The sequence below is a fragment of the Salmo trutta genome, chromosome 3 (assembly GCF_901001165.1).
Source record: "Salmo trutta chromosome 3, fSalTru1.1, whole genome shotgun sequence".
NCBI lineage: Eukaryota > Metazoa > Chordata > Actinopteri > Salmoniformes > Salmonidae > Salmo > Salmo trutta.
In genome coordinates, this window is record NC_042959.1 from 46920390 (window position 1) to 46944002 (window position 23613).

The following is a 23613-nucleotide window of genomic DNA, read 5'->3' on the forward strand; positions in this document are numbered from 1 at the left end:
CCAGCATACTTGGGGTCCAACATGTATGCTGTGGCGCATATGAGCTTCAGGCAGAAGTCTTCACGTTTTTTGATGTATTTCAGAACTGCAGTTTCCTCTTCTTGGAGCAACAGTGAAGTGGGCAGGGCAGTACGGATTTCTTCTCTTACATCTGCAAGCAGAGTCTGAACATCAGACAGGATGGAATTGTCTCCCTGAATCTGTGCAATGGCTACTGCAATAGGTTTCAGGCTGCTTACCACTCTCCCAAAATACATCATCCAGGAGGATCCTCTTGATGGGGCTGTCCATATCGGCAGACTGTGATATGGCTATATTCTTGGAGAGACTCCTTCCCCTCCAGGAGACTGTCAAATATGATGACAACACCACCCCAACGGGCTTTGCTGGGCAGCTTCAATGTGGTGTTCGTATTCTTCTCACTTTGCTTGGTGAGGTAGATTGCTGCTATACCTTGATGACCCTTCACATACCTAACCATTTCCTTGGCTCTCTTGTAGAGTGTATCCATTGTTTTCAGTGCCATGATGTCCTTGAGGAGCAGATTCAATGCATGAGCAGCACAGCCAATGGGTGTGATGTGAGTGTAGGACTGATTTAAACACACTTTGCTGTATCCTACTATTCACTAGTTAACAAAAAATCATGTATGTCATATAAAATATATTCACCCCACCCAGTATTGTAATCAAAACACACCAGAAAGCATGTCGTCCTTGGCTCAGACAGTGTAGTAGTGTGGGCTCAATAGCATCTCATTAGTGTGTGAAATCTTGAGAATCAGCTGTACATGTGATGGAAGAATGCACTGTGTATGCAGATGGTTGCAATTCCATTGAATTGAGGATAGTTTAACCAAAATATGCCACAAGACCTAGAATTGCCTTATGTGTATCCCACAAAAATGGTTCACTGTTATAAGCTAACTTTTTTGATTAATTTTATGACCCTTTGCAACCCTAGTTCCACTTGTTTTTTTGGAGGGCCCACCAAGATTTACATGCTAAAATCATCACTGGGGATGCCCAAGGGCTAATCTGAACTCTGATAAAGGTTCTGTAGTGTACTATACTTTAGGCCAATGACACACCAGAATTCCCCAATGTGTCAAGTGAAAATGTGCAATGGCATAATATACCAAACATTAAGAACACCCCCTCCCCCCTTTTCCCTCAGAACATGGACTATACAAGGTGGCAAATGCGTTCCACAGGGATGCTGGCTGTCACGAGAATTTTTCAATCCCAATGATGATAACTAAACAATTATTTAAGCTTTGACCAATCCCCGAGGTTTGTAAGACCCTGGGTTTAATAATAATTAGGCAAAGACTCAGCTTCTGCAAAAGGTCCGTAAGGTTTATTCAGAGAACGTTCTTAAGTCAAAAATACAAAGACATGTCATTTTATAACTTCCACCCCCACCTACTACCCTGCACATACACACACACAAACAGTAGGTGGGCTGTATCTCTCCCCACAGTCCACATTCCTCGTATATCACTACCAAGCTGGCAGTTCCATACCGTTCCCTCCCTCCCGAGATTAGAGGGACCTTGATAGTGTCTCTTTCCTGTCGTAAGTCTTTCAAAGTTCAAACCAGGTCAGGTCATGTATAGTTTAATTGTCCTCTGTGTTTTCTTAGTCACACACACATTTCTCTCCCTTACTTGTCTCGACCAAACCTTATTGGCCTTAAGTTTATCACTCTAATTCATTTTACTTTACATAGTCTAATAATTACGTTAGTCTAATTATTCATCATACATGTTACATAATCTAATAATTACATTTCAGGGTGGAATTCTTTAGTCATTACCTTAAACACATAAATTCCATTATCACTAGCCCATGTTGACTCCAATACTTCCCACAGTTGTGTGAAGTTGGCTGGATGTCCTTTGGGTGGTGGACCATTCTTCATACACACAGGAAACTGTTGAGCGTGAAAAACACAGCAGTTTTGCAGTTCTTGACACAAACCGGTGCGCCTGGCTCCCCGTTATATACCATACCCAGTTCAAAGGTACTTAAATCTTTTGTCTTGCCCATTAACCTACTGAATGGCACACATACAAATTCCATGTCTCAAAATCCTTCTTTAACCCGTCTCTTCCACTCCATCTACACTGATTGAAGAGGATTTAACAAGTGACATCAATAAGAGATCAGAGCATTCGCCTGGATTCACCTGGTCAGTCTATGTCATGGAAAGAGCAGGTGTTTCTAATGTTCTGTACACTCAGTGTAGTACATGTAAAGAGCTTAAATAGTATGTTTGTGCATATGCTGGATTTATTCTTGATTGATACGATGTGTAAAATGTTCATATTTTATTGTCCTGTATTATCTCCTATATCCCTGGTGTATCTCTCTTACCTCCACAGCAGCATTAGCTTGCTGGAAATCTGAACCTACCCACAATTCCACAGACTCCACTGAGATCTGACCAGGAAGGAAGGAAGAGGTAGCAATGGCAGACGTGGACACCAAGTTGTCCGTAACAACACAAAGTGGGACTAACAGATGTTGAGGTTGTGACTGTAAAGGAGGAGCAGAAAAAGATGGGGAAGAGGGATGAAAGAGGAAGACAAGAAAGGAATGGGAAGAAGCAAAACACAGAACTACACCCATTCTCCCACTCCCTTTCTCCCCTACAATCTACACAACTCTAACGCAGGTCGTCTTTCCTACTTTTCTAAAAGGATTTGCTTTAATCGAAATGCAAGTTGAATCAGCGAAAACGATTTGCTTATGCATACTGTATCTTCCTGGGGTTTGTACAAAGAAACAACATAAAAACTACAAGGGAGGGGTGAGAGTTTTAATTTGGTACAAATGAATGGGGGTTGTTAATGGAAGGTGAAAGGCAAGTGTTCACGTTAGGGTCAAAGGGGGAAAAGTAGATGTCACAGTTAAAGGGCAACCATGAGAACTCCTATGACTACATACTCAAGGGTAAACACCAGGTCTGGGGTCTAATTCAAGAAGTGACTTGGAATTCAACTCATGATAATAAAAACAAAAACACACACAAAAAAAGATTATATTTCATCCCCTACCTAAATTGAAAAATGATTTGCCCCAACTGTTAAAAACATACTGTATGACTTCACTTGACAAGGGGAACTGGAAGTCTGATTAAAGAGGAGAACAGCTATGATGATTTTCATTGGCAGATATAAATCTTAGGCATACATTTGAACTTTTGTTTGATAATTGTCAATGTTGGGCAATGCAACATACACTACATGACCAAAAGTATGTGGACACCTGCTCATTGAACACCTCATTCCAAAATCATGGGCATTAATATGGAGTTGGTCCCCCTTTGCTGCTAAAACAGCCTCCACTCTTCTAGGAAGGCTTTCCACTAGATGTTGAACATTGCTGCAGGGACTCCATTCAGCCACAAGAGCATTAGTGAGGTTGGGCACTGATGTTAGGCGATTAAGCCTGGCTGGCAGTCGGCATTCCAAAGGTGTTCGATGGGGTTGAGGTCAGGGCTCTGTGCAGGCCAGTTAAGTTATTCCACACCAATCTCAACAAACCATTTCTGTATGGACCTCGCTTTTTCCACGAGGGCATTGTCATGCTGAAACAGGAAAGGGCCTTCCCCAAACTGTTGCCACAAAGTTGGGAGCACATTGTATGCTGTAGGGCTAAGATTTCCTTTCACTAAGGGGCCTTGCCCAAAACCATGAAAAACAGCCTCAGACCATTGTTCCTCCGACACCAAACTTTACAGTGGGCACTATACATTGAGGCAGGTAGCTTTCTCTTGGCATCCATCACACCCAGATTCGTCCGATGGACTGCCAGATGGTGAAGCGTGATTCATCACTCCAGAAAACGTGTTTCCATTGCTCCAGAGTTCAATGGCGGTGAGTTTTACACCACTCCAGCCGACGCTTGGCCTTGCACACAGTGATCTTAGGCTTGTGTGTGGCTGCTCAGCCATGGAAACCCATTTCATGAAGCTCCCGACGAACAGTTATTTTGCTGACGTTGCTTCCAGAAGCAGTTTGAAACACGGTAGTGAGTGTTGCAACCGAGGAGAGACGATTTTTACACAATACGTGCCGTTCAGCGGTCCTGTTCTGAGCTTGTGTGGCCTACCACCTCCTGGCTGAGACGTTGTTGCTCCTAAACATTTCCACTTCACAATAACAGCACTTACAGTTGACCGGGGCAGGTCTAGCAGGGCAGAAATTTGACAAACTGACTTGTTGGAAAGGTGGCATCCTATGACAGTGCCACATTGAATGTCACTGAGCTCTTCAGTAAGGCCATTCTACCAATATTTGTATATGGAGATTGCATGGCTGTGTGCTCGAGTTTTTCACCCATCAGCAACGAGTGTGGCTTAAATAGCCAAATCCACTAATTTGAAAGGGTGTCCACATACTTTTGTATATATAGTGTATTTGAAAGCCGAATACTTACCTTGTGAATACATATGTGAATGTACATGACCCGTACTTGTCCACTTGTTGTATGCTACTTAGTATTCATAGAAAGAGCTGGATACGTGCAAAACAAAGTAGTCCCTGTAGCAGATACTCTTGGCTGAATTAACAAACTGCATTGACCATTTGCTTTTTCGTGCTGTAAAAGCAGCCTAATCCTGGGTCATTTTGGTCTATTTGGGTCTGCTATCCTGCAACTGGCCAAGGAAAATACAAATATGGGAAATTACTGCCCTTTCAAAACATGAAAAGTAGACCTCATCAATGAGTCGGAGCTTTATTGCTGAATATCACATTAATAATCATTACAGTATGGTTAACTATTTTGAAAACAGTACAATAATTATAGTACAGACAATATCGCAAAAAAGCATTATTTTACAATTAAGCTAATTATTTTACAACAAGGGCATTTGTTTGAAGAAATAAGGGTTGAGGGAAGGAAGAAGTCCAAAGATACCTCTTTCAGTATACCATCACCTCTTTCAGTATACCATCACCTTTACACTGATGTCATCCTCTGTCCAAAGCTGAGTCATTCATTATTTCACACTGTAGCAACAGAAAATGAAAACAAGCGCTTCTTGTCGGACCAATTCAGGTAGGTCCCTCCCCGTTCCCTTCCATTCCATTGGGTTCCTACTAGTGAATACGACTCTGGTGTGTACAACTCATGTCAGCAGTCTTTCATTTCCCTCAAGTACTTCATTGATTGATATGTCATTGATTGGACTGAGTACGAGTATAATTCATTCTCTGATCTCTATGAAATAACGGGGGAAAAAAAACAAAAGACACTGTGGCCCTCAAGGACCGGAGTTCAGCACCCCTGCTCCAAAGCCAGATATCTATATTACTGTAATGATCTCTTTTTACCTTCAGCAATTGATTCGGAATCAGTAAGCCAGCTTTACAACGTTTGAACTTCATATTTTCAAGGGGGAATAAAACAAGAAAAACAAAGATCCTGCAAATAAACATGATCCTATCTTTTCTATACATTACAGGAACATTCATCTCAACTTGATCTTTTGCTCTACCATGTCCATTTTATTCCCTCTGGAAAACCTAAGGCGCAAACCTTTCACTAGTATCCAATGTATACATCCATGTATCATAGGGCTGAATGAAACTAAGGGAGTCAAGTGGCTCCTCAGTTTCAATAGGCATGACGATGCCTCCGATTATGAGGGACACAACAAGAACATCCCTGCGCCAGTTGCTGAGGACAGAGGGGAACGAACCAGACATCTGTGAACTAGTCTGGGTGCCAGTCTGTTTCTGCTTTGTGTCAAACATGATAATGAAAAAAGTAGGAACCAACTGGCAACCAGGCGATGTCAGAGTGATCAGGGGAGGAAATAGTATGTATTCAATACACCTGGTGTACACTGTGCATTTCTCTTGGTTGCTGAAAGACACATCAAATGTCCTTCTCACCTCTCTTCCCTTTCGGCCTACTCTCCCCTTGTCACACATCATCATCCCTCTCTTCCTGAAAGGATTGGATAGGTATCAGGGTTGGAGACAGTTCCATTTCAATTCAGGAAGTAAACTGACCCCAACCCTGGTAGTTATAAGATGGCAGAAATGCTACGAAAGGAGCTACATCCATGTTGTTTATACTTATCCAATCATTTCAGGTTTATATGAAGTGCCTATAGGGTTAGGGCTAGGGGGTTGTTTGTGGACAGGACCTCTCTCTCTCTCTCTCTCTCCTCCTTTTCTCTCTCTACCTCTCCCAGACACCTTCCTCCGATAAGTGCGCACTCACACACTATCAACTCTCCTCCTGCCCCTCTCCCTCCCTCGGCCCTCCCACACCTTCATTCCCCCCCCGCTTCCCCCCCCCTCTGACAGAAGTAGGAGAGCAGCGTGTCGAGGTCTCGCCGGTCGGCCGCCGCGTATAGCGAGCTCTCTCCCATCATGCTTAAGGCCATGCGCAGGGTGGACCAGATGTTGTCGGACATCATGGTGGCTGCGGTGCTCCCCGGGCCCCGGCTGGCACTGACCTTCTCGCCCTCCCCCGACGCCTGGCGTTGCAGGGACAGGGCTTCCAGGAAGTGCTCCACGGCCTCTCTGTAAACCAGGAAGAGAATAGGGGTCAAATTGAAATTGTCATTGTGGTGCATTCAATAGATTTTTATTAAGGCAAAAATAATTATATTGTGAATAAAGTCAATACATTATATAAAGTCAATTTTTACTCCTGATATGACCTGAATCTACAACTTAACTTTGACGAACATAAGAAAGTACAGTGTTAAGTGGATTTGATCAAATATTTAAAAAATAAACATTTTTTTACAAAAACGGTGCATCTCTGGCCACAAAAGGCTCTCCATCTCACCTGTGGGCTCCTAGGTTGACACAGCTGATTCCCAGGTTGTACCGACTGCGGATGAAGCCTGGCTGCAGTTCAAGCGCCCTCCTATAGGCGGCAACAGCCTCCTCTGAGCGGCTTCCATTGGCAAGCGTGGCGCCCAGTTTATTCCACAGCAGATAGTCCTGAGAGAGAGAGAGACACAGACAGAGAAGTCATGAGCTCCTGAATTAGTGTTGGATACATTTTGAGTTTTTCCACATAGACTTATACAGAACTCTGCATTCCCTAAACACCAAATAGAAAAATTCCAACTTACAACCTTGATTTTGGACAAAATCACTTACTGCCAAGAATTATCCAGCAAACTTTCTAGCAATCAGCATAAGAAGCACCGGAGAAACCTGAAAACACCACCCAACCTGCGACTGAGTGAGTAGATGTTCAGTCTGAAGCTACTTCTAAAGCCAAGAAGTGAAATACATTATAGTAATCTCTAGATATCCTACTATACAGACTCAGGACAGACGTCCCGGCTGCAACGGCATTTGTACACTGTGGTGTGAAGTGAAAGCCAACAATGACAGTAGACCATCACAGCTTCCCCCACCCCTGTGCAGAGGCAATCACAAAACAGTACCCTCTGGAAATGAAACATGAGAATGCATGGAAACAGTACAAACAGAAGCTCCTTAAGGACAATCCAGAGACACTATTTGCTGACTCTTACAAACCGGGGATCATACACTTCTTTTTCCTCACATACCATCCCCTTGCATGGCACAGTTACCCTTCTGTTAAGAAAGAGGGTACGAGCAACGGGTGGAAACTAAGAATAATGGACAATGAAGAACCTGAAACTGACAAAGGTTATGTCAACCTGTACAGATCTGGAACAGTATTGATGCACTATTGTTGCAGGGCAGCCTCAAACCGTTTTCAGCAGGACTTCTACAAGATCAAAGAGAGAGCACAGCATAAGAAGCTCATCATTGGACAACGTCCCCACCCCATAGACGAGCAGCCCCAAGAGGAGTGTCCCTCCCCTAGCTCTGAGAAAACCCAGGTCCCACAAATGCACTGCTCCTGCATTGATCTGAGGGAGAAATGGACAAAGCTGGAGATAAAGCTGGCGCAGCTCAAGGAGCTGTTCAGAACACTCAAGACAGCAAAGACCCAGACAACAGACCAGCACAACAATACACCCTCAACAAGACCCAGAAGGCTGAAGGAGGAGAGGGACAGCTGTCTGGATGAGGGAGACCAGTCTACCTCAGACCCCCATAACGGTAAAGACAAGAGTGAGAAATAGAGAGAGAGAGTACATCAGTTAATTGAAACAAAAGGTGAGCTGAGTAAAGTTGTTCAAGAGGGGGTAGTTGGTGTCTGTGAAAAAGGAAGGACAATCACAGAAGCATAGGGGGGTAAATGCTACATGTGACTAGGGATGGGTAGTTTCAGAGAGAAAAAAAGTTTGAATAGGGAAAGAAAGTTAAAGGGGGGGGGGGGGTTAGACATAACGTTTGAAGAGGAGGAAAGTAATAGACCCTTTTGGAATACCTAAAAATGCATTCCCCGGTCTCCCTCCTTCCTTTAAGTACATGACAGTCTATGATTAAAACAATGAGTTATGGTCCACAGATCTAATTGTATCTGAACAACCCTTTAACTGGAACAGAATATGAAACTGAATAATATACTGTATATATATTTGAACTTTTGTTACTTTCTTTGCTTTCAGGCCCACAGGGAAAGGGTGGTACGGAGGGGTCTCTTGTGGTCTTTGGGAGGGCTGGCGGGGATTTATCAGGAATGTAAGGGGAGACTCGGGATGGATAGGTGGGAGGGGGACTGATAGGCAAGTTGCTGGATGGGAAGGGGTTGGAAACATGGTTTCCGGATGGGGAGGGAGGATGCAGGAGGGTGGATGGGGAATGGGTTATCTATGTATGCATTTCTTTGATGGTTTTTGTACTGTCTAAATAAATAAAAAAAGTTGTTGATCACAATATTTTTTACACTGAGATGGACCAAATTGCTTTAAGGTAACCATTTAGCATATAGATCAGAAATGACTTCAAGGGAGCAAGCAAGGAAGGATGTATTCGGACACGTTTGAATTGATCAACTTTAGCTTAATTTTATTTAAACAGAATAATTATAATCAAGTGTATTCTCCAAACACACATGAACCACAGATTGTGGATAACCTACTAGCGTACCTGTGGTGTGACGGAGAGGGCTGCTGTGAAGTGGATAACCTACTAGCGTACCCGTGGTGTGACGGAGAGGGCTGCTGTGAAGTGGATAACCTACTAGCGTACCCGTGGTGTGACGGAGAGGGCTGCTGTGAAGTGGATAACCTACTAGCGTACCCGTGGTGTGACGGAGAGGGCTGCTGTGAAGTGGATAACCTGCTAGCGTACCCGTGGTGTGACGGAGAGGGCTGCTGTGAAGTGGATAACCTGCTAGCGTACCTGTGGTGTGATGGAGAGGGCTGCTGTGAAGTGGATAACCTGCTAGCGTACCTGTGGTGTGACGGAGAGGGCCGCTGTGAAGTGGATAATCTGCTAGCGTACCCGTGGTGTGACGGAGAGGGCCGCTGTGAAGTGGATAACCTGCTAGCGTACCCGTGGTGTGACGGAGAGGGCTGCTGTGAAGTGGATAACCTGCTAGCGTACCCGTGGTGTGACGGAGAGGGCCGCTGTGAAGTGGATAACCTGCTAGCGCACCCGTGGTGTGACGGAGAGGGCTGCTGTGAAGTGGATAACCTACTAGCGTACCTGTGGTGTGACGGAGAGGGCCGCGGTGAAGTGGATAACCTACTAGCGTACCCGTGGTGTGACGGAGAGGGCTGCTGTGAAGTGGATAACCTACTAGCGTACCTGTGGTGTGACGGAGAGGGCCGCGGTGAAACAGTCCATGGCCTTGTCATACTCCCCGCTCAGATTGAAGAGGACTCCCAGGCCACACTGTAGCTGGGGGTCGACGCGGGCGGGGTCAGAGTTAGCCGCACTGAGGAACAGGGACTGCACCTCTGTAAACAAAGATCTGAGAGTGGGGGAGGAAGGAGGGAGGCACAGAGATGGGAAAAAAGGAGGGAAATTATTTAACAATTGTGATATTTTAAGCCAACAGATAAAACATGACAAAATACAGAAGAATGTCCTGTACTTCATTTTGTGTTATATTGATTAGCAGTTAAGTATATGCTGAATATACACGCACACCACATTTGTACACAATGAAATAGGTCCACTCACTCCGGCAGCAGTGAGCCAAATCTCTCCTTCTCTCTGGTCCCTCCGTCCTTCTCTCGCTCCCGTTCACTCTGCTCCAGGACTGGCCGGTACGCGGGGTTGTGCCTCAGCCAATCGCGAAGGGTCTCACAGGCCTGCCTGTGCAGCGATTCGTTGGTGAAACTGACAGCCAGAGCCATCAGAGCGGTCAGGTTGTCCTTCTTCAACTCTATGCATCTAACGGCGAGAGAAAAGGAGAGAGCAAGAATGAGAGAAAAAAAAGAGAGAGAGAAAGGTGAGAGAACCCGAGAAAATGTTGTGTCAGCCAACAAGTCGTCACAGGCATCATGTAACTTCGAGGACTTCCTATTTCGCACCCAAGTTCCTGCTTATCACAGCATCTTTGTATTTGAGCCACACATAAAACATGTATTCATAAATCAAATAAGTACATACTTCATGACATACTCTTAATGTCAGTTAGGAGCTATGTCCCAAAAGGCACCCTTATTCTCTATGTCAGGGGTGTCAAACATACAAGCCAATTCAATGCGGCTCAAAAAAAATAAAGATTATTAAAAATATTATATTTGAGATTCTTCAAAGTAGCCACCTTTTGCCTTGATGACAGCTTTGCACACACAAACAAACAAAACACACAGTTGAAGTTGGAAGTTTCAATACACTTAGGTTGGAGTCATTAAAACTCGTTTTTCAACCACTCCACAAATTTCTTGTTAACAAACTATAGTTTTGGCAAGTCGGTTAGGACATCTACTTTGTGCATGAAACAAGTCATTTTTCCAACAATTGTTTAGACAGATTAATTCTCTTATAATTCACTGTACCACAATTCCAGTGGGTCAGAAGTTTACTTACTAAGTTGACTCTGCGTTTAAACAGCTTGGAAAATTCCAGAAAATGATGTCATGGCTTTAGAAGCTTCTGATAGGCTAACTGACATCATTTGAGTCAATTGGAGGTGTACCTGTGGATGTATTTCAAGGCCTACCTTCAAACTCAGTGCCTCTTTGCTTGACATCATGGGAAAATCAAAAGAAATCAGCCAAGACCTCAGATTTTTTTTTGGGGACCTCCACAAGTCTGGTTCATCATTGGGAGCAATTTCCAAATGCCTGAAGGTACCACGTTCATCTGTACAAACAATAGTACGCAAGTATAAACACCATGGGACCACGCAGCCGTCATACCGCTCAGGAAGGAGACACGTTCTCTCTCCTAGAGATGAACGTACTTTGGTGCGAAAAGTGCAAATCAATCCCAGTACAACAGCAACGGACCTTGTGAAGATGCTGGAGGAAACGGTTACAAAAGTATCTATATCCACAGTAAAACGAGTCCTACATCGACATAACCTGAAAGGCCGCTCAGCAAGGAAGAAGCCACTGCTCCAAAACCACCATAATAAAGCCAGACTACGGTTTGCAACTGCACATGGGGACAAAGATTGTACTTTTTGGAGAATTGTCCTCTGGTCTGATGAATCAAAAATATAACTGTTTGGCCATAATGACCATCATTATGTTTGGAGGAAAAAGGGGGAGGCTTGCAAGCCGAAGATCACCATCCCAACCGTGAAGCACGGGGGTGGCAGCATCATGTTGTGGGGGTGCTTTGCTGCATGAGGGACTGGTGCACTTCACAAAATAGATGGCATCATGAGGCAGGAAAATTATGTGGATATATTGCAGGAGCATCTCAAGACATCAGTCAGGAAGTTAAGCTTGGTTGCAAATGGGTCTTCCAAATGGACAATGACCCCAAGCATACTTCCAAAGTTGTGGCAAAATGGCTTAAGGACAACAAAGTCAAGGTATTAGAGTGGTCATCAAAAAGCCTTGACCTCAATCCTATAGAACATTTGTGGGCAGGACTGAAAAAGCGCGTGGAGGCAAGGAGGCCTACAAACCTGACTCAATTACACCAGCTCTGTCAGAAGGAATAGGCCAAAATTCACCCAACTTATTGTGGGAAGGTTGTGGAAGGCTACCCGAAACATTTGACCCAAGTTAAGCAATTTAAAGGCAATGCTACAAAATACTAATTGAGTGTATGTAAACTTCTGACCCACTGGGAATGTGATGAAAGAAATAAAAGCTGAAATAAATAATTCTCTCTACTATAATTCTGACATTTCACCTTCTTAAAATAACGTGGTGATCCTAACTGACCTAAGACAGGGAATTTTTACTACGATTAAATGTCAGGAATTGTGAAAACTGAGTTTAAATGTATTTGGCTAAGGTGTATGTAAACTTCAACTGTACATATACTTTAAAATGACTAACCAAATCAAAATGGTGTAGAAATTATACAGAACAAAAATAAAAATGCAACATGTAAAGTGTTGGTCTCATGTTTAATTTTATACTTTAACTTTTGATACTGAAGTACATTTTAGCAATTACATTGATACTTGAGTATATTTAGAACCAAATACTTTCACTCAAGTAGAATTTTACTGGGTGACTCACTTTTACTTGTCATTTTCTATTAAGGTATCTTTACTTTTACTCAAGTATGACAATTGGGTACTTTTTCCACCCCTGATCATTACACAGGTGCATGTTGTGCTGGGGACAATAAAAGGCCACTCTAAAATGTGCAGTTTTGTCCTACACCACCACAGATGTCTCAAGTTTTGAGGGAGCATGCAATTGGCATACTGACTTTTGGAATGTCCACCAGAGCTTTTGCCAGAGAATTTAATGTTAATTTCTCAACCATAAGGTGCATCCAACGTTGTTTTAGAGAATTTGGCAGTATGTCCAACCTGCCTCACAACCGCAGATCACGTGTAACCAATCCCAGCCCAGGACCTCCACATCCAACTTCTTCACCTGTGGGATCTCTGAGACCAGACACCCGGACAGCTGATGAAACTGAGTATTTTTATCTGTAATAAAGCCCTTTTGTGGGGAAAACTCATTCTGATTGGCAGGGCCTGACTCCCAAGTGGGTGGGCCTATGCCCTCCCAGGCCCACGCCCCCTGCCCAGTCATGTGAAATCCATAGATTTTTTTTCAATTGACTGATTTCCTTATATGTACTGTAACTCAGTAAAACTGTTGAAATTGTTGCATTTATATATTTGTTCAGTATATAATGGACCTACATTCATACAGTTTCCTCACTCTGTCCAGCTTGACAACAATCACAGAAACAAAAGCTAGAATCAGGGAGCATAAAAAAATCAAAACGATGAACAGAGGAAATGTTTTTGCACATTTTAACAGCAAGAAAATAACACATTTTCAGTGTGGCCCTCCGGACATTGTTGAAGACAGAATGCGCCCCCCAGGTCAATATGAGTTTGACACTCCTGGTCTATATAGTGCACTACTTTTGTCCAGAGCCCTATGGGTGCCCTATATAGGGAATAGGGTGCCACTTGGGACACACAGGGACTTCTCTCAAGTCAGTGAGGCTGCTATTCCAACTCTTTACCTGCGGAGGGCACTGATGGCTGCAAACTCTTGTTCGTTCTCTGCCTGACAGGTTCCCAGATATTGCCATGCCTAAAAAAAAGAAGCAGTGTGAGAGTGCTTAGTTCTCTTGACCTCTTAACCCACCTAATGCTAACAGGGTAGTAAAGAACCCCCTTAGTCGCCAGCGCTTGTTAGACAGAAATAATTCCACCTTGAGATATTATTATATCAGAGTTATTAATTAATGAGTGTCTCACCAGCTGGTTGTCTGGTTCTCTCTGTACGGCGCTCTCAAACAGACGCACGGCCCCAGGGATGTCCCCTGCCTCCATCCTCCTCACCCCCTCAGCAAGGGGGTCCTGGTGGGACAGGTACGGGTTGTCCTCCTCAAACTGGTACCCCTGGAGGGGGTGAGAGAGCGAGAGAGCGAGTTAAATCATGAACAGCAACTTAGCAAACAAGACAAGGCAGATTTTTTTAGCATGGACAGGTAGGAATGCTGAACATATTCATTGTGATCTAGAAGGCCAAACTTATCCTTAACTAAAAACGAACCCTTATTTTAACCAGGTAATTTGACTGAGAACACATTCTCATTTACAGCAACAACCTGGGGAAGAGTTAGAGGGTTTGGTGGTCATGGACACCGGGGTTAACATCCCTACTCCTTTTTGAAATATTTTTTTTTACCCCTTTTTCCTCACCAATTTCGTGGTATCCAATTGGTAGTTACAGTCTTGTCTCATCGCTGCAACTCCCGTACGGACTTGGGAAAGGCGAAGGTCGAGAGCCGTACGTCCTCCAAAACACAACCCAACCAAGCCGAACTGCTTCTTGACACAATGCCCACTTAACCCGGAAGCCAGCCGCACCAATGTTTCAGAGGAAACACCGTACACCTGGTGACCGTGTCAGCGTGCACTGCGCCCAGCCCACCACAGGAGTCGCTAGTGCACGATGGGACAAGGACATCCCTGCTGGCCAAACCCTCCCCTAACCCGGACGACGCTGGGCCAATTGTGCGCCGCCCCATGGGTCTCTCGGTCGCGGCCGGCTGCGACAGAGCCTGGACTCAAACCCAGAATTTCTAGTGGCACAGCTAGCAGTGCCTTAGACCACTGTGCCACTCTGGAGGCCAACATCCCTACTCTTACGATAAGTGCCATGGGATCTTTAGTGACCACAGAGAGTCAGGACACTTGTTTAACGTAAAGAGTGCCTCCTACTGGCCTTCCAACACCACATGTGGATAGGAAACTATGTCAAGTACCTTGTCGTAGGAGCTGCTGAGCATCTGGTCAAAATCAGAGAGCCAGGGGTGACTTTCTGCGTCTCTTTTGGCCATCTCCTCCCACTCCTGCTGCAGCTTCTCCCAGAAGTCCACGTCGCTCTGATACAGAGGAACAATCACAATGTCAAAGTCAGGGGTCAAATGATGGGGGTGCCGAGCATCATCATCATCATACCAGTTGCTGTGGGAATCCCCCTAACGTTAACATTGGTCCAAACCACTATTTTTAGGGGATGCCCAATGGCCAATGTGAACCTTGATAAAGGTTCTATATACACAGTGTACTTTAAGCCAATGATACATGGTAATTACCTGATGTGTGAAGTGAAAATGTGCAATGGCATTTTTAGTGCAATATAGTACATGTAAAGAGCTTAATATATACTGAACAAAAATATAAACGCAAAATGTAGTGTTGGTCCCATGTTTCATGAGCTGAAATAAAGATCCCAGAAATGTTCCATATGCACAAAAAGCTCATTTCTTTCAAATGTTGTGCAAAAATGTGTTTACATCCCTGTTAGTGAGCACGTCTCCCTCCTTTGCCAAGATAATCCATCCACCTGACAGGTGTGGCTTATCAAGAAGCTGATTAAACAGCATGATCATTACACAGGTGCACCTTGTGCTGGGGACAATAAAAGGCCACTCTAAAATGTGCAGTTTTGTCACACAACACGTCTCAAGTTTTGAGGGAGCGTGCAATTGGCATGCTGACTGCAGGAATGTCCACCAGAGCTGTTGCCAGATAATTGAATGTTCATTTCTCTACCATAAGCCTTCTCCAACGTAATTTTAGAGAATTTAGCAGTGCGTCCAACCAGCCTCACAACCGCAGACTACGTCTACCCACGCCAGACTAGGACCCCCACATTCAGTTTCTTCACCTGCGGGATCGTCTGAGGGGGTGCTTTGGAGTATTTCTGTTTGTAATAGAAGCCCTTTTGTGGGGAAAAACTCATTTTTATTGGCTGCGCCTGGCTCCCCAGCGGGTGGGTCTGGCTCCTAAGAGGGTCGGCCTATGCCCTCCCAGGTCCACCCATAGCTGCACCCTTGCCCAGTAATGTGAATATTAGGCCATAGGCTGGAATTATTCTTGATAGATACAATTTGGAAGATGTTTAAAAATACTTATGGTCATTATTCTGTTATCTTTCCTATTGTATCTCTCTTACCTCCACAGCAGCTTTAGCTTGCTGGAACTCTGGACCTGCTGTGGCGAACTCATCTACCCATGATTCCGCTGACTCCACTGAGACCTGAACAGGAAGGAAGAGGTAGCAATGGCAGATGTGGACACCAAGTTGTCCATAACTCTATAACAACACTTAAAGTGGAATGTTGAGGTTGTGACAGTAAAGGAGAAGCAGAACAAGATGGGGAAGAGGGGTGAAAGAGGAAGACAAGATAAAGGAATGGGAAGAAGCAAAACAAATCAGAGAACCACGCCCATTCTCCCACTCCCTTTCTCCCCTACAATCTATACACCTCTAGTGCAGATCATCTTTACTACTTTTCTAAAAGTAATTGCTATAATCTAAATGCAAGTTTAAATCAGCAAAAACAATGCATCGTCCTTGGGTTTATATAAAGTGCTAAGAAACTACGGGAATACCTACATGGGGCACAACATTCTGCCACTAAAAACAGCCATCAAACTACCGTAAAAAAAGGCTGATGAAAAATATCATCAGCTCAACGCAACTTTCTTGACAGAAAGCCGGTTGCGGAGCCACTGGGCAGTGTTGCCATGGCATCAGGGGTCCTACCTGCCTGACGACAGAAGCCCATTGATGTGCCTGTTTAGCCTTAGCTTTGGCATGCTTCTGATCACACTCTTGGGTTGTCAAGGGTAAAGTCCCTCCCCCAGTCTCCTCCAGGAACTATGGCAACCAGGGAGCGGAGAACGGGGGGAGGCATGATTGTTTTGTCGCAGGTGTGAGGCGTTGGGGGTGGATTTTTGTTTTGGGAGGGGTGAGGGTGGAGGAGTTTTCATTTGGTACAAATTAATGGGGGTTGTTAATCGAAGGAGGGGAAAGCCAAGAGTTCATGGCAGGGTGAAAAGTAGATGTCACAGTTAATGAGAACTCCTATGACTACATACTCAAGGGTAAACACCAGGGCTGGGGTCTAATTCAGGAAGTGACTTGGAATTCAACTCGTGATGAAAACAATACAAAAATGCCTATTATTATTTTTCAATCCCCTACCTGAATTGAAAAATTATTTGCCAAAACCCTGTTAACATACAACTTCACTTCACAAGGGGAACTGGAAGTCTGATTCAAGAAGGGAACAGCTATGATGATTTTCATTGGCAGAAGTCGGCATATAGAAATCGCATGTATAGAAAGGACAATGCTCTCTTTTCCACAAGAAATTATTTCTACATATACCTTTTCCAAATTATACATTGTACAGCCTAGTGCAAGGCTCACATACAGAAAAGTTAATGGCCATAACTTGGTTATGTAGTTAGTAACAGTTGCAGGGGTCTACACCAAATACTGAGACGTGGGGGGTTCATGAGGCACAAAATGAGGAAGCTTGAGCCAAGATGGCTCCCTGTAGGTTGACAGTTGCACCCTTCCCCTTGTGTCTTCAATGGAAGTTGGCTCCTACCTGGTTGAGGTTGGAGGCCCAGTTCTGAGCCTCCTTGGCCTGAGCTCTATCTGTGTGCTGTTTGCCTGCTCTGTCCTCCACTGTGACACTGCCCTCGCCAATCTGCCTAATGAACCGCAGGAACTACAGTGCAACACAACAACAACAACATAACAATGACACAATATCCATTATGGCTAATGGCTTATGGACCTAGACTGGTCATTAAATCAGTTTGTGCTTTAGCCAAATCCCAAATAATGACAGGGGAGTTGGATACCACACAAACAGTTCTGAAGACCAGGTTGTAAAGAGTCACTATGCTACTATGGTCCATCACTTCAAAATGCTTTCCCATGAAAGATTTTGATGTCTAATTGACTACAAAAGAAGTGTGTCTCACTGAACACTTCAAAAGAAACGGCTACAACTACAACGATCCTGTTATTACAAAGCTACATTACTTCTATGGACAAAAAAAATGGGGAAAGGGTATGGGGATAGATATGTAGAAAAAAAAAATATGAAACACACGTGACACGGAAACACACACACACACACCTCAGTGTTCTGTAACTTGGGGTCATTGACCTTTGCGACCAGCTCATTGGCTGTTTGCTTCAGTTCGTCTCCTGGTAGGTACTCTTTCGTCCTATTGGATTGACAAACATTAACATCAAAGGGTTAATTTAAACAGCTAACTGAGTCTCAAACAGTGATCATTTTAAAGAACAAGTGGGTTAAAGAGACAATGTACATTTTACATACCGTAATTTCCGGACTATTGAGCGCACCTGAATATAAGCCGCACCCACTGAATTTAAAAAAAATATTATTTTGAACATAAATAAGCAGCACATGTCTATAAGCCGCAGGTGCCTACCGGTACATTGAAACAAATGAACTTTACACAGGCTTTAACGAAACACGGCTTATAACAAAAAAAAAAAGAATTAGCAGTGAACAGTAGCCTACCAAGAAAGTCATTGGTCACTATCTTCCTCCTCCTGTGCACCGAAACCACTGAAGTCATCTCCTTTCAAAAAAAATTGAAAGCGGGAAAAATCCATATATTAGCCGCGTCATTGTTTAAGCCGCGAGGTTCAAAGCGTGGGAAAAAAGTTGCGGCTTATAGTCCGGAAATTACGGTAATCACACTGTATCCTTGTAAATATATTGTAATTGAAATGCATTGTCTCTTTTCACAATACATATCCAACAAGGATGGAATCAAAAGACGCTTTTGAATACCTAATTAAATGACTGCTACTTATTGGGTCAAAGCATTACATACACAAACTAAAAGACTGTGTGCGGGATTAACTGGCTTTCATTTTTTCCCTTGACTTAGAGCTATGTTATGGCCAAAGCCCTTATAAAGTGAACGCAATAACACAGAGTTCTGAGAGGACAACATCAAAGACTTGAAGACACACTTAGCAGCTCAACATCACAATGGAACCATCTTCTCTGGAACGTTCTCAAGGTTTCTCAGAAGTTCACTGTATCCATCTACGTGTCCCTTGCTCTCCTCTTTTTCTCGGTCTCTCCATTATTACCATTCTTGCTCCCTCTCTCCCAGGTCTCCGAGCCATAGCTTCTCCTCTGACTGCTCCAGATACTCCTCTGCCCAACGCCCGGGATCTGAGAGATAGAGAGAAAGAGGGGAGAAAGGGAAAGAGAGTAAGATACCGATTATATCTCTACCTGTTAGAAGCAGTGGCCACAAAGTACATTCAAACAAATCGTTGGCAATTGTGCCTACCATTGACATTAAAAAAAATGTACCTGTGCCATCGGTGATGAACTCTCTGGTCCAATCAGCGTCAGCCGGGTCTCCAAGTCCCGCCTGCCCCGAAGAGGCGGTGGAGGCATCTGCTCCCGACAGAAACTCAGACGTCCAATCACCAGACAGGGCCAACGCGGCCACACCCGGAGCTACGGACAGGACAGGAGGGAAAGGATGTTGTTTTCTTCACACATTGGCAAAAAAGTGTGTTTTTCAGTGCAAGTACTTGGATGGAAGGTACAGGAAAACGTAATAAAAGGTGTCTTGAAGTGTCAACCTATGTTCCAAAGCCTGTGGGGTAACAATATGGAAGTGCCGCCGGGCAGCTACACTGCAAATCTATAATGGTGTTGCTTCTGCTGCGTTGGAGAGTATAATATGGAATTCTATTACTGCTGTGTGTGTACCTCTCTGTGGAGCCTGTCTGTAGCTCTGCTGATCGATCTGCTGCATTTCCTCCAGTAACTGGCCCATGTCGAAGCTGTGAGGGGGCCGTGGAGGCGCCTGCTGCATGAACTCATTCACCAACTGGGACACACACACATGCAGAACAGGACATCAAACGCAAGCCTATTCAATGACGATTAACAAACCTCACGTGAATGAAACGTGTTTTCATATTCCTTTTTTAGAATATGCAGACAAAGCACAACCGTTCGAATCAATAGGACTGGGAAGGTAATATGAGACTGACCTCTTCTTCTGTTGCGATTTCAATGGGTGTAGGGGGAATCTAGGAGAAAAAGAGGGATGAAAGTGATACCTTGAGATATATTTGGGAAAGCTATAGTACAACTAAGTTACAGTATCTCATCTAAGTTCTACGGTCCAAACAAACTATGATGTATAAACTCGTTCAAGTATGGGTAGATGGTTCCAGGGCTCTACAGCACAAAAACATTTTTGTGCGTGACCAGGAGTTTTATTTTGGGAGCTCTATGCGACTAGGAAAGAAATCTCCAAGGTAATAGTTGTGGCAATAAGGCTTCGCTGTACTGTTGTTTCAGAGTGCCTAGGAGGAAAAAAAAGCGAGTGCAGATTCGATCATGTCATGGTTTCTCCGTTACTACAGCTTGTTCATAGCCCAACCAAGTCAAAAGATCTGACCCATATCACAGTCACAACATTTTTATCTTCCTGTAGCGAATCGCCGGGACAACATTTTACATTCATAAACCATGTCGTGGGCCGTTCTAAAACTACTCGGCGTGTCGTTAACCGTTTGTTTACACTTTGTTACATTCATGTTACCTCACTGGCTAGCTAGCTAACAAACCGGTAACTTTACCAATATATCCAAATATTTGGGGGCACAGAAAGAAAGGAAAAGGCATAGCTTCTTCAGGAGATCAATGATCATAGAAATCACAAACCTGACGTTTTTAAAGAGAAAGTGTACAATTTTAAATGTAATGCATCTCAATATGAAAATAGTTCTTTTACACAATGTAGAAACCTAATATTCCACAAATTACTTGGTCATTTCGTTTTTAACTTTATAATAAACAAATATATTTTACAGTGTTACATATTACCTTACAGGGCACAACATGTGCTTAAAGTAGACAGAATTCATATAGACTATCTCAATCATTTTTTCAAATCTCAGTTCTGGTGCTCATAAATTTCATGTCAAGCTCCTAACTTTTAAAAAATTGGATGGGCCCCACCGTTGACCAGGAAAAATAACTCAATGCAACATGGTCAATAACAAACTAAGAATATAAAAAACAGAACATGGATTACTGTACATATTCCATACGTTCTTTATTCTAATTTCTACCGGTGACTACTCACAGTTGGCGTTGACCTGTGCCTCCAAGCACCTCCCTCCTGGGTCATGTGACCCGTCAGCTTCATGAGGGGATTGGCTCCCCCGCACTCCCCCTCCACCAGCTCCCGCATCGCCATGGCAACACCGAGCAGCGGTGTATCCAATCAGACCCCCTTAGAGCTGAAGAGAGGAAAAAGTGACTAAAAACATCGACTTATCGATTAGACGATGGATGGAATTATTTGTACATTTCAAAATCGAATTAACTCAGTTTGATAATATCACATTCAGGATCCTGCCTGGGTGGCAGACACTTTCTGCATTCATTGAGGTGCCTAACAAGACAACAAATGTGAGCTATTAAGCAGAGATAGACCGGCACCAACACTATTCATGGTCCCATGCAAGACAGCTCAGGGTAAACCATTTGAATACAAAGAGTGTGTACCAGTATCAAGAAAAACATAAGAAAAAAAACGTGGATGTCCGCTCACTGTTGGGAAGTCATTTACCTTCCTACTACAGCTAGGCTATCCTTTTCTCCAGCTCCTGTGCTGTGTTTGGGTGTGCGTCGTCACTCTCTTTTCAACATTTTACATCAATCAAAGCAACATGAGAGAGCTGTTTGAGAGATACGGAGATCTATTTGAGGATGAGAGGGCTAGCCAGGCCAAATTGAAATCTCATCCCGAGAGCCCAAGGACTCATAGTCCTCTCCTAATCTAACATGCTCTATCGGTTGGCTTTTAAAACACACACACACACACACACACACACACACACACACTCCAAGGATACCAAAAATGTAGCAAGCAGTCAAAGAATGGCTCCACAACAGGACTGAGTGAGAATAGCCTAGAGCTTCACTTTCCCTCTTCCGACTGGCTTTTGAGTCTTTAACTAGCTCTTTAAAATACTCACCTGGCCCTTTAAGTGAAAGAAAACATTCAAGGGTGACAACCAACAGTCAAAGCAACTCTCTACTGCAAAGCTGTAGTAATATTCCCGATCCACAGTCCTCTCCCCCACAACAGTGTGTCAATGCAATCAAATGTCGGAGAGAGAGACAAACCTGCTGTTCACATAGCTGACTTACTATCTAGGTCAACAACAGACATACACAGATAGTGGCCTACTCAACTTCACTAAACCTCTCAGACAAATACAATAATGACAATTTCTATAATGCAGTCAGCCCTGGAGCTGAGAAGTAAAGACATGCCCATTTCCACCATCTTGCAACAATACAAAAAGTAACAACACCACACACACACAACTGCAGGTAATCTTACCGAAAATAAGGGGAGACAACACTGTACCCTGTCCACAGGTGGTCCAGTAGCTATACTAGGGTTTAGATTTATGGATTTCTTTCCGCTGACCCAAACAGACGCTGTACGATTAGGGCCCTGTTAAGAGGATCATAGACAGATATTAATAAACTGTCTCTCACACACACACACACACACACACACACACACTGTGCAATACCGTGGATAGAAGAGACAGTCTTAATGAATATGCATGGTCCCAAAACGAGTGAATGTGTCTGGGTTTAATTCAGTTAGTAGGTATTCCTAGTGAGGTGTCATACTTTGCACTGTATGACAGCATGCTGTAGCTAGATTGGCTCTACAGAAAAATATAGGTTGGCTTCTCAAGTTGAGACTGACAGCATGAAAATGTTATTTAGGTATGATGCTTTCTCAAGTTGAAAACATAAGGTTAGTATTGCAATGCTTTTACCTGAAAACCACCAGTTGAGAATTCAAAGAGCACCATAAAACTAACCATTGCCATCATATAGGCAGTAGGTACTATTGCTACTATATACTATACTAACTAGCTACTATACTGCACACATCCTACTACACCATGTCAATAGTTCATGCACAGAAGTTAAGGGTGAGGCATGTCCTAGCCAATTTTAGATGTATATGGTCACATTACATACATTCATGTCCTCCCAACTAGCACTGTAACGTTTAACATTGACTTTACACAATATATGTACTGTATGCTAGCTAGCTAGCTAACGCATCTACAGTGTGTAGTGGCTGTAGCTAGCTAATTATGGTTAGTTAGAGAGCGTTGAGCTTGCGAAATACATTCAGTAAAATATTGAAAGCTAACTAGCTACGTGGCTAGCTACCTACCTGTTTGCCACAATGCATGTTGATGACCAAATGCTAGCAAGTTAGCTACAAAAATGTGACAGACCATTATTCGATTGATAGCATAATGTTCTACTCACCACCACCTACTACTACTGACTGTAGACCTTCCTACTATCCTCTTCTCCGAATTGTCTGCTTACAAAATAATAAATAGCTGGCAATTCAAGAATCCAGCGTAGCTACTGAGTGTGAAAGTAAATCTTTACCCGTGTTTATTAGCGCGTGTCTCTTTATTTACCTCCTGCTCTTTCCCCCATGACCCACAAAAAACCTACACAGACGCACAGCTAATCCTGCAAGGCGTATTCTCAAACAGCATCGACGTAGACGTTGAATGACAGACAATACGGAATGTGCGCAGAACGAGTTAATGCGTGTGCAAACGCTGCAAATCGATGTTGCCATTTATGCCTACGAATATTGTTACATTCTAAATGTTCGATTAAGTTGCAATCTCTGGCTACATTTGGTGAAACAATGTAATGAAAGGGGCGTAACATTG

At 43.6% G+C, this 23613-nt stretch overlaps 1 protein-coding gene across 2 annotated transcripts; it reads right to left on the reverse strand.

Annotated features, from left to right (window-relative positions):
* Positions 1-4729: 4729 nt before the first annotated feature.
* Positions 4730-23568, reverse strand: LOC115176496 (peroxisomal targeting signal 1 receptor-like). 2 transcript variants are annotated; one of them, XM_029736536.1, is made up of 17 exons: positions 23189-23567; positions 22227-22343; positions 20958-21114; positions 19855-19893; positions 19568-19688; positions 19160-19309; positions 18931-19015; positions 17933-18023; positions 17393-17515; positions 15946-16029; positions 14750-14869; positions 13737-13880; positions 13499-13569; positions 10055-10267; positions 9677-9842; positions 6819-6976; positions 4730-6547 (listed from the first exon to the last, which is right to left on the reverse strand). In XM_029736536.1, the coding sequence occupies exons 3-17, from the start codon at positions 21069-21071 to the stop codon at positions 6295-6297; spliced, it is 1932 nt and encodes a 643-aa protein (XP_029592396.1). In that variant the 5' UTR covers positions 21072-21114; positions 22227-22343; positions 23189-23567; the 3' UTR covers positions 4730-6294. The 2 variants fall into 2 exon arrangements, with proteins under 2 accessions (XP_029592396.1, XP_029592398.1); XM_029736538.1 differs by lacking the exon at positions 17393-17515 and having other exon boundaries at positions 23189-23568.
* Positions 23569-23613: the final 45 nt, after the last annotated feature.

Excerpts from the sequence above, each read along its gene's own strand:
- LOC115176496 (XM_029736536.1), bottom strand. The coding sequence starts at position 21,071 with ATGGCGATGCGGGAGCTGGTGGAGGGGGAGTGCGGGGGAGCCAATCCC. Across the intron at positions 17,516-17,932 it reads CCAAGTTACAGAACACTGAG|TTCCTGCGGTTCATTAGGCA; the intron begins GTGTGTGTGTGT and ends GTTGCACTGTAG. Across the intron at positions 6,977-9,676 it reads CCCTCTCCGTCACACCACAG|GACTATCTGCTGTGGAATAA; the intron begins GTACGCTAGTAG and ends TCTCTCTCTCAG.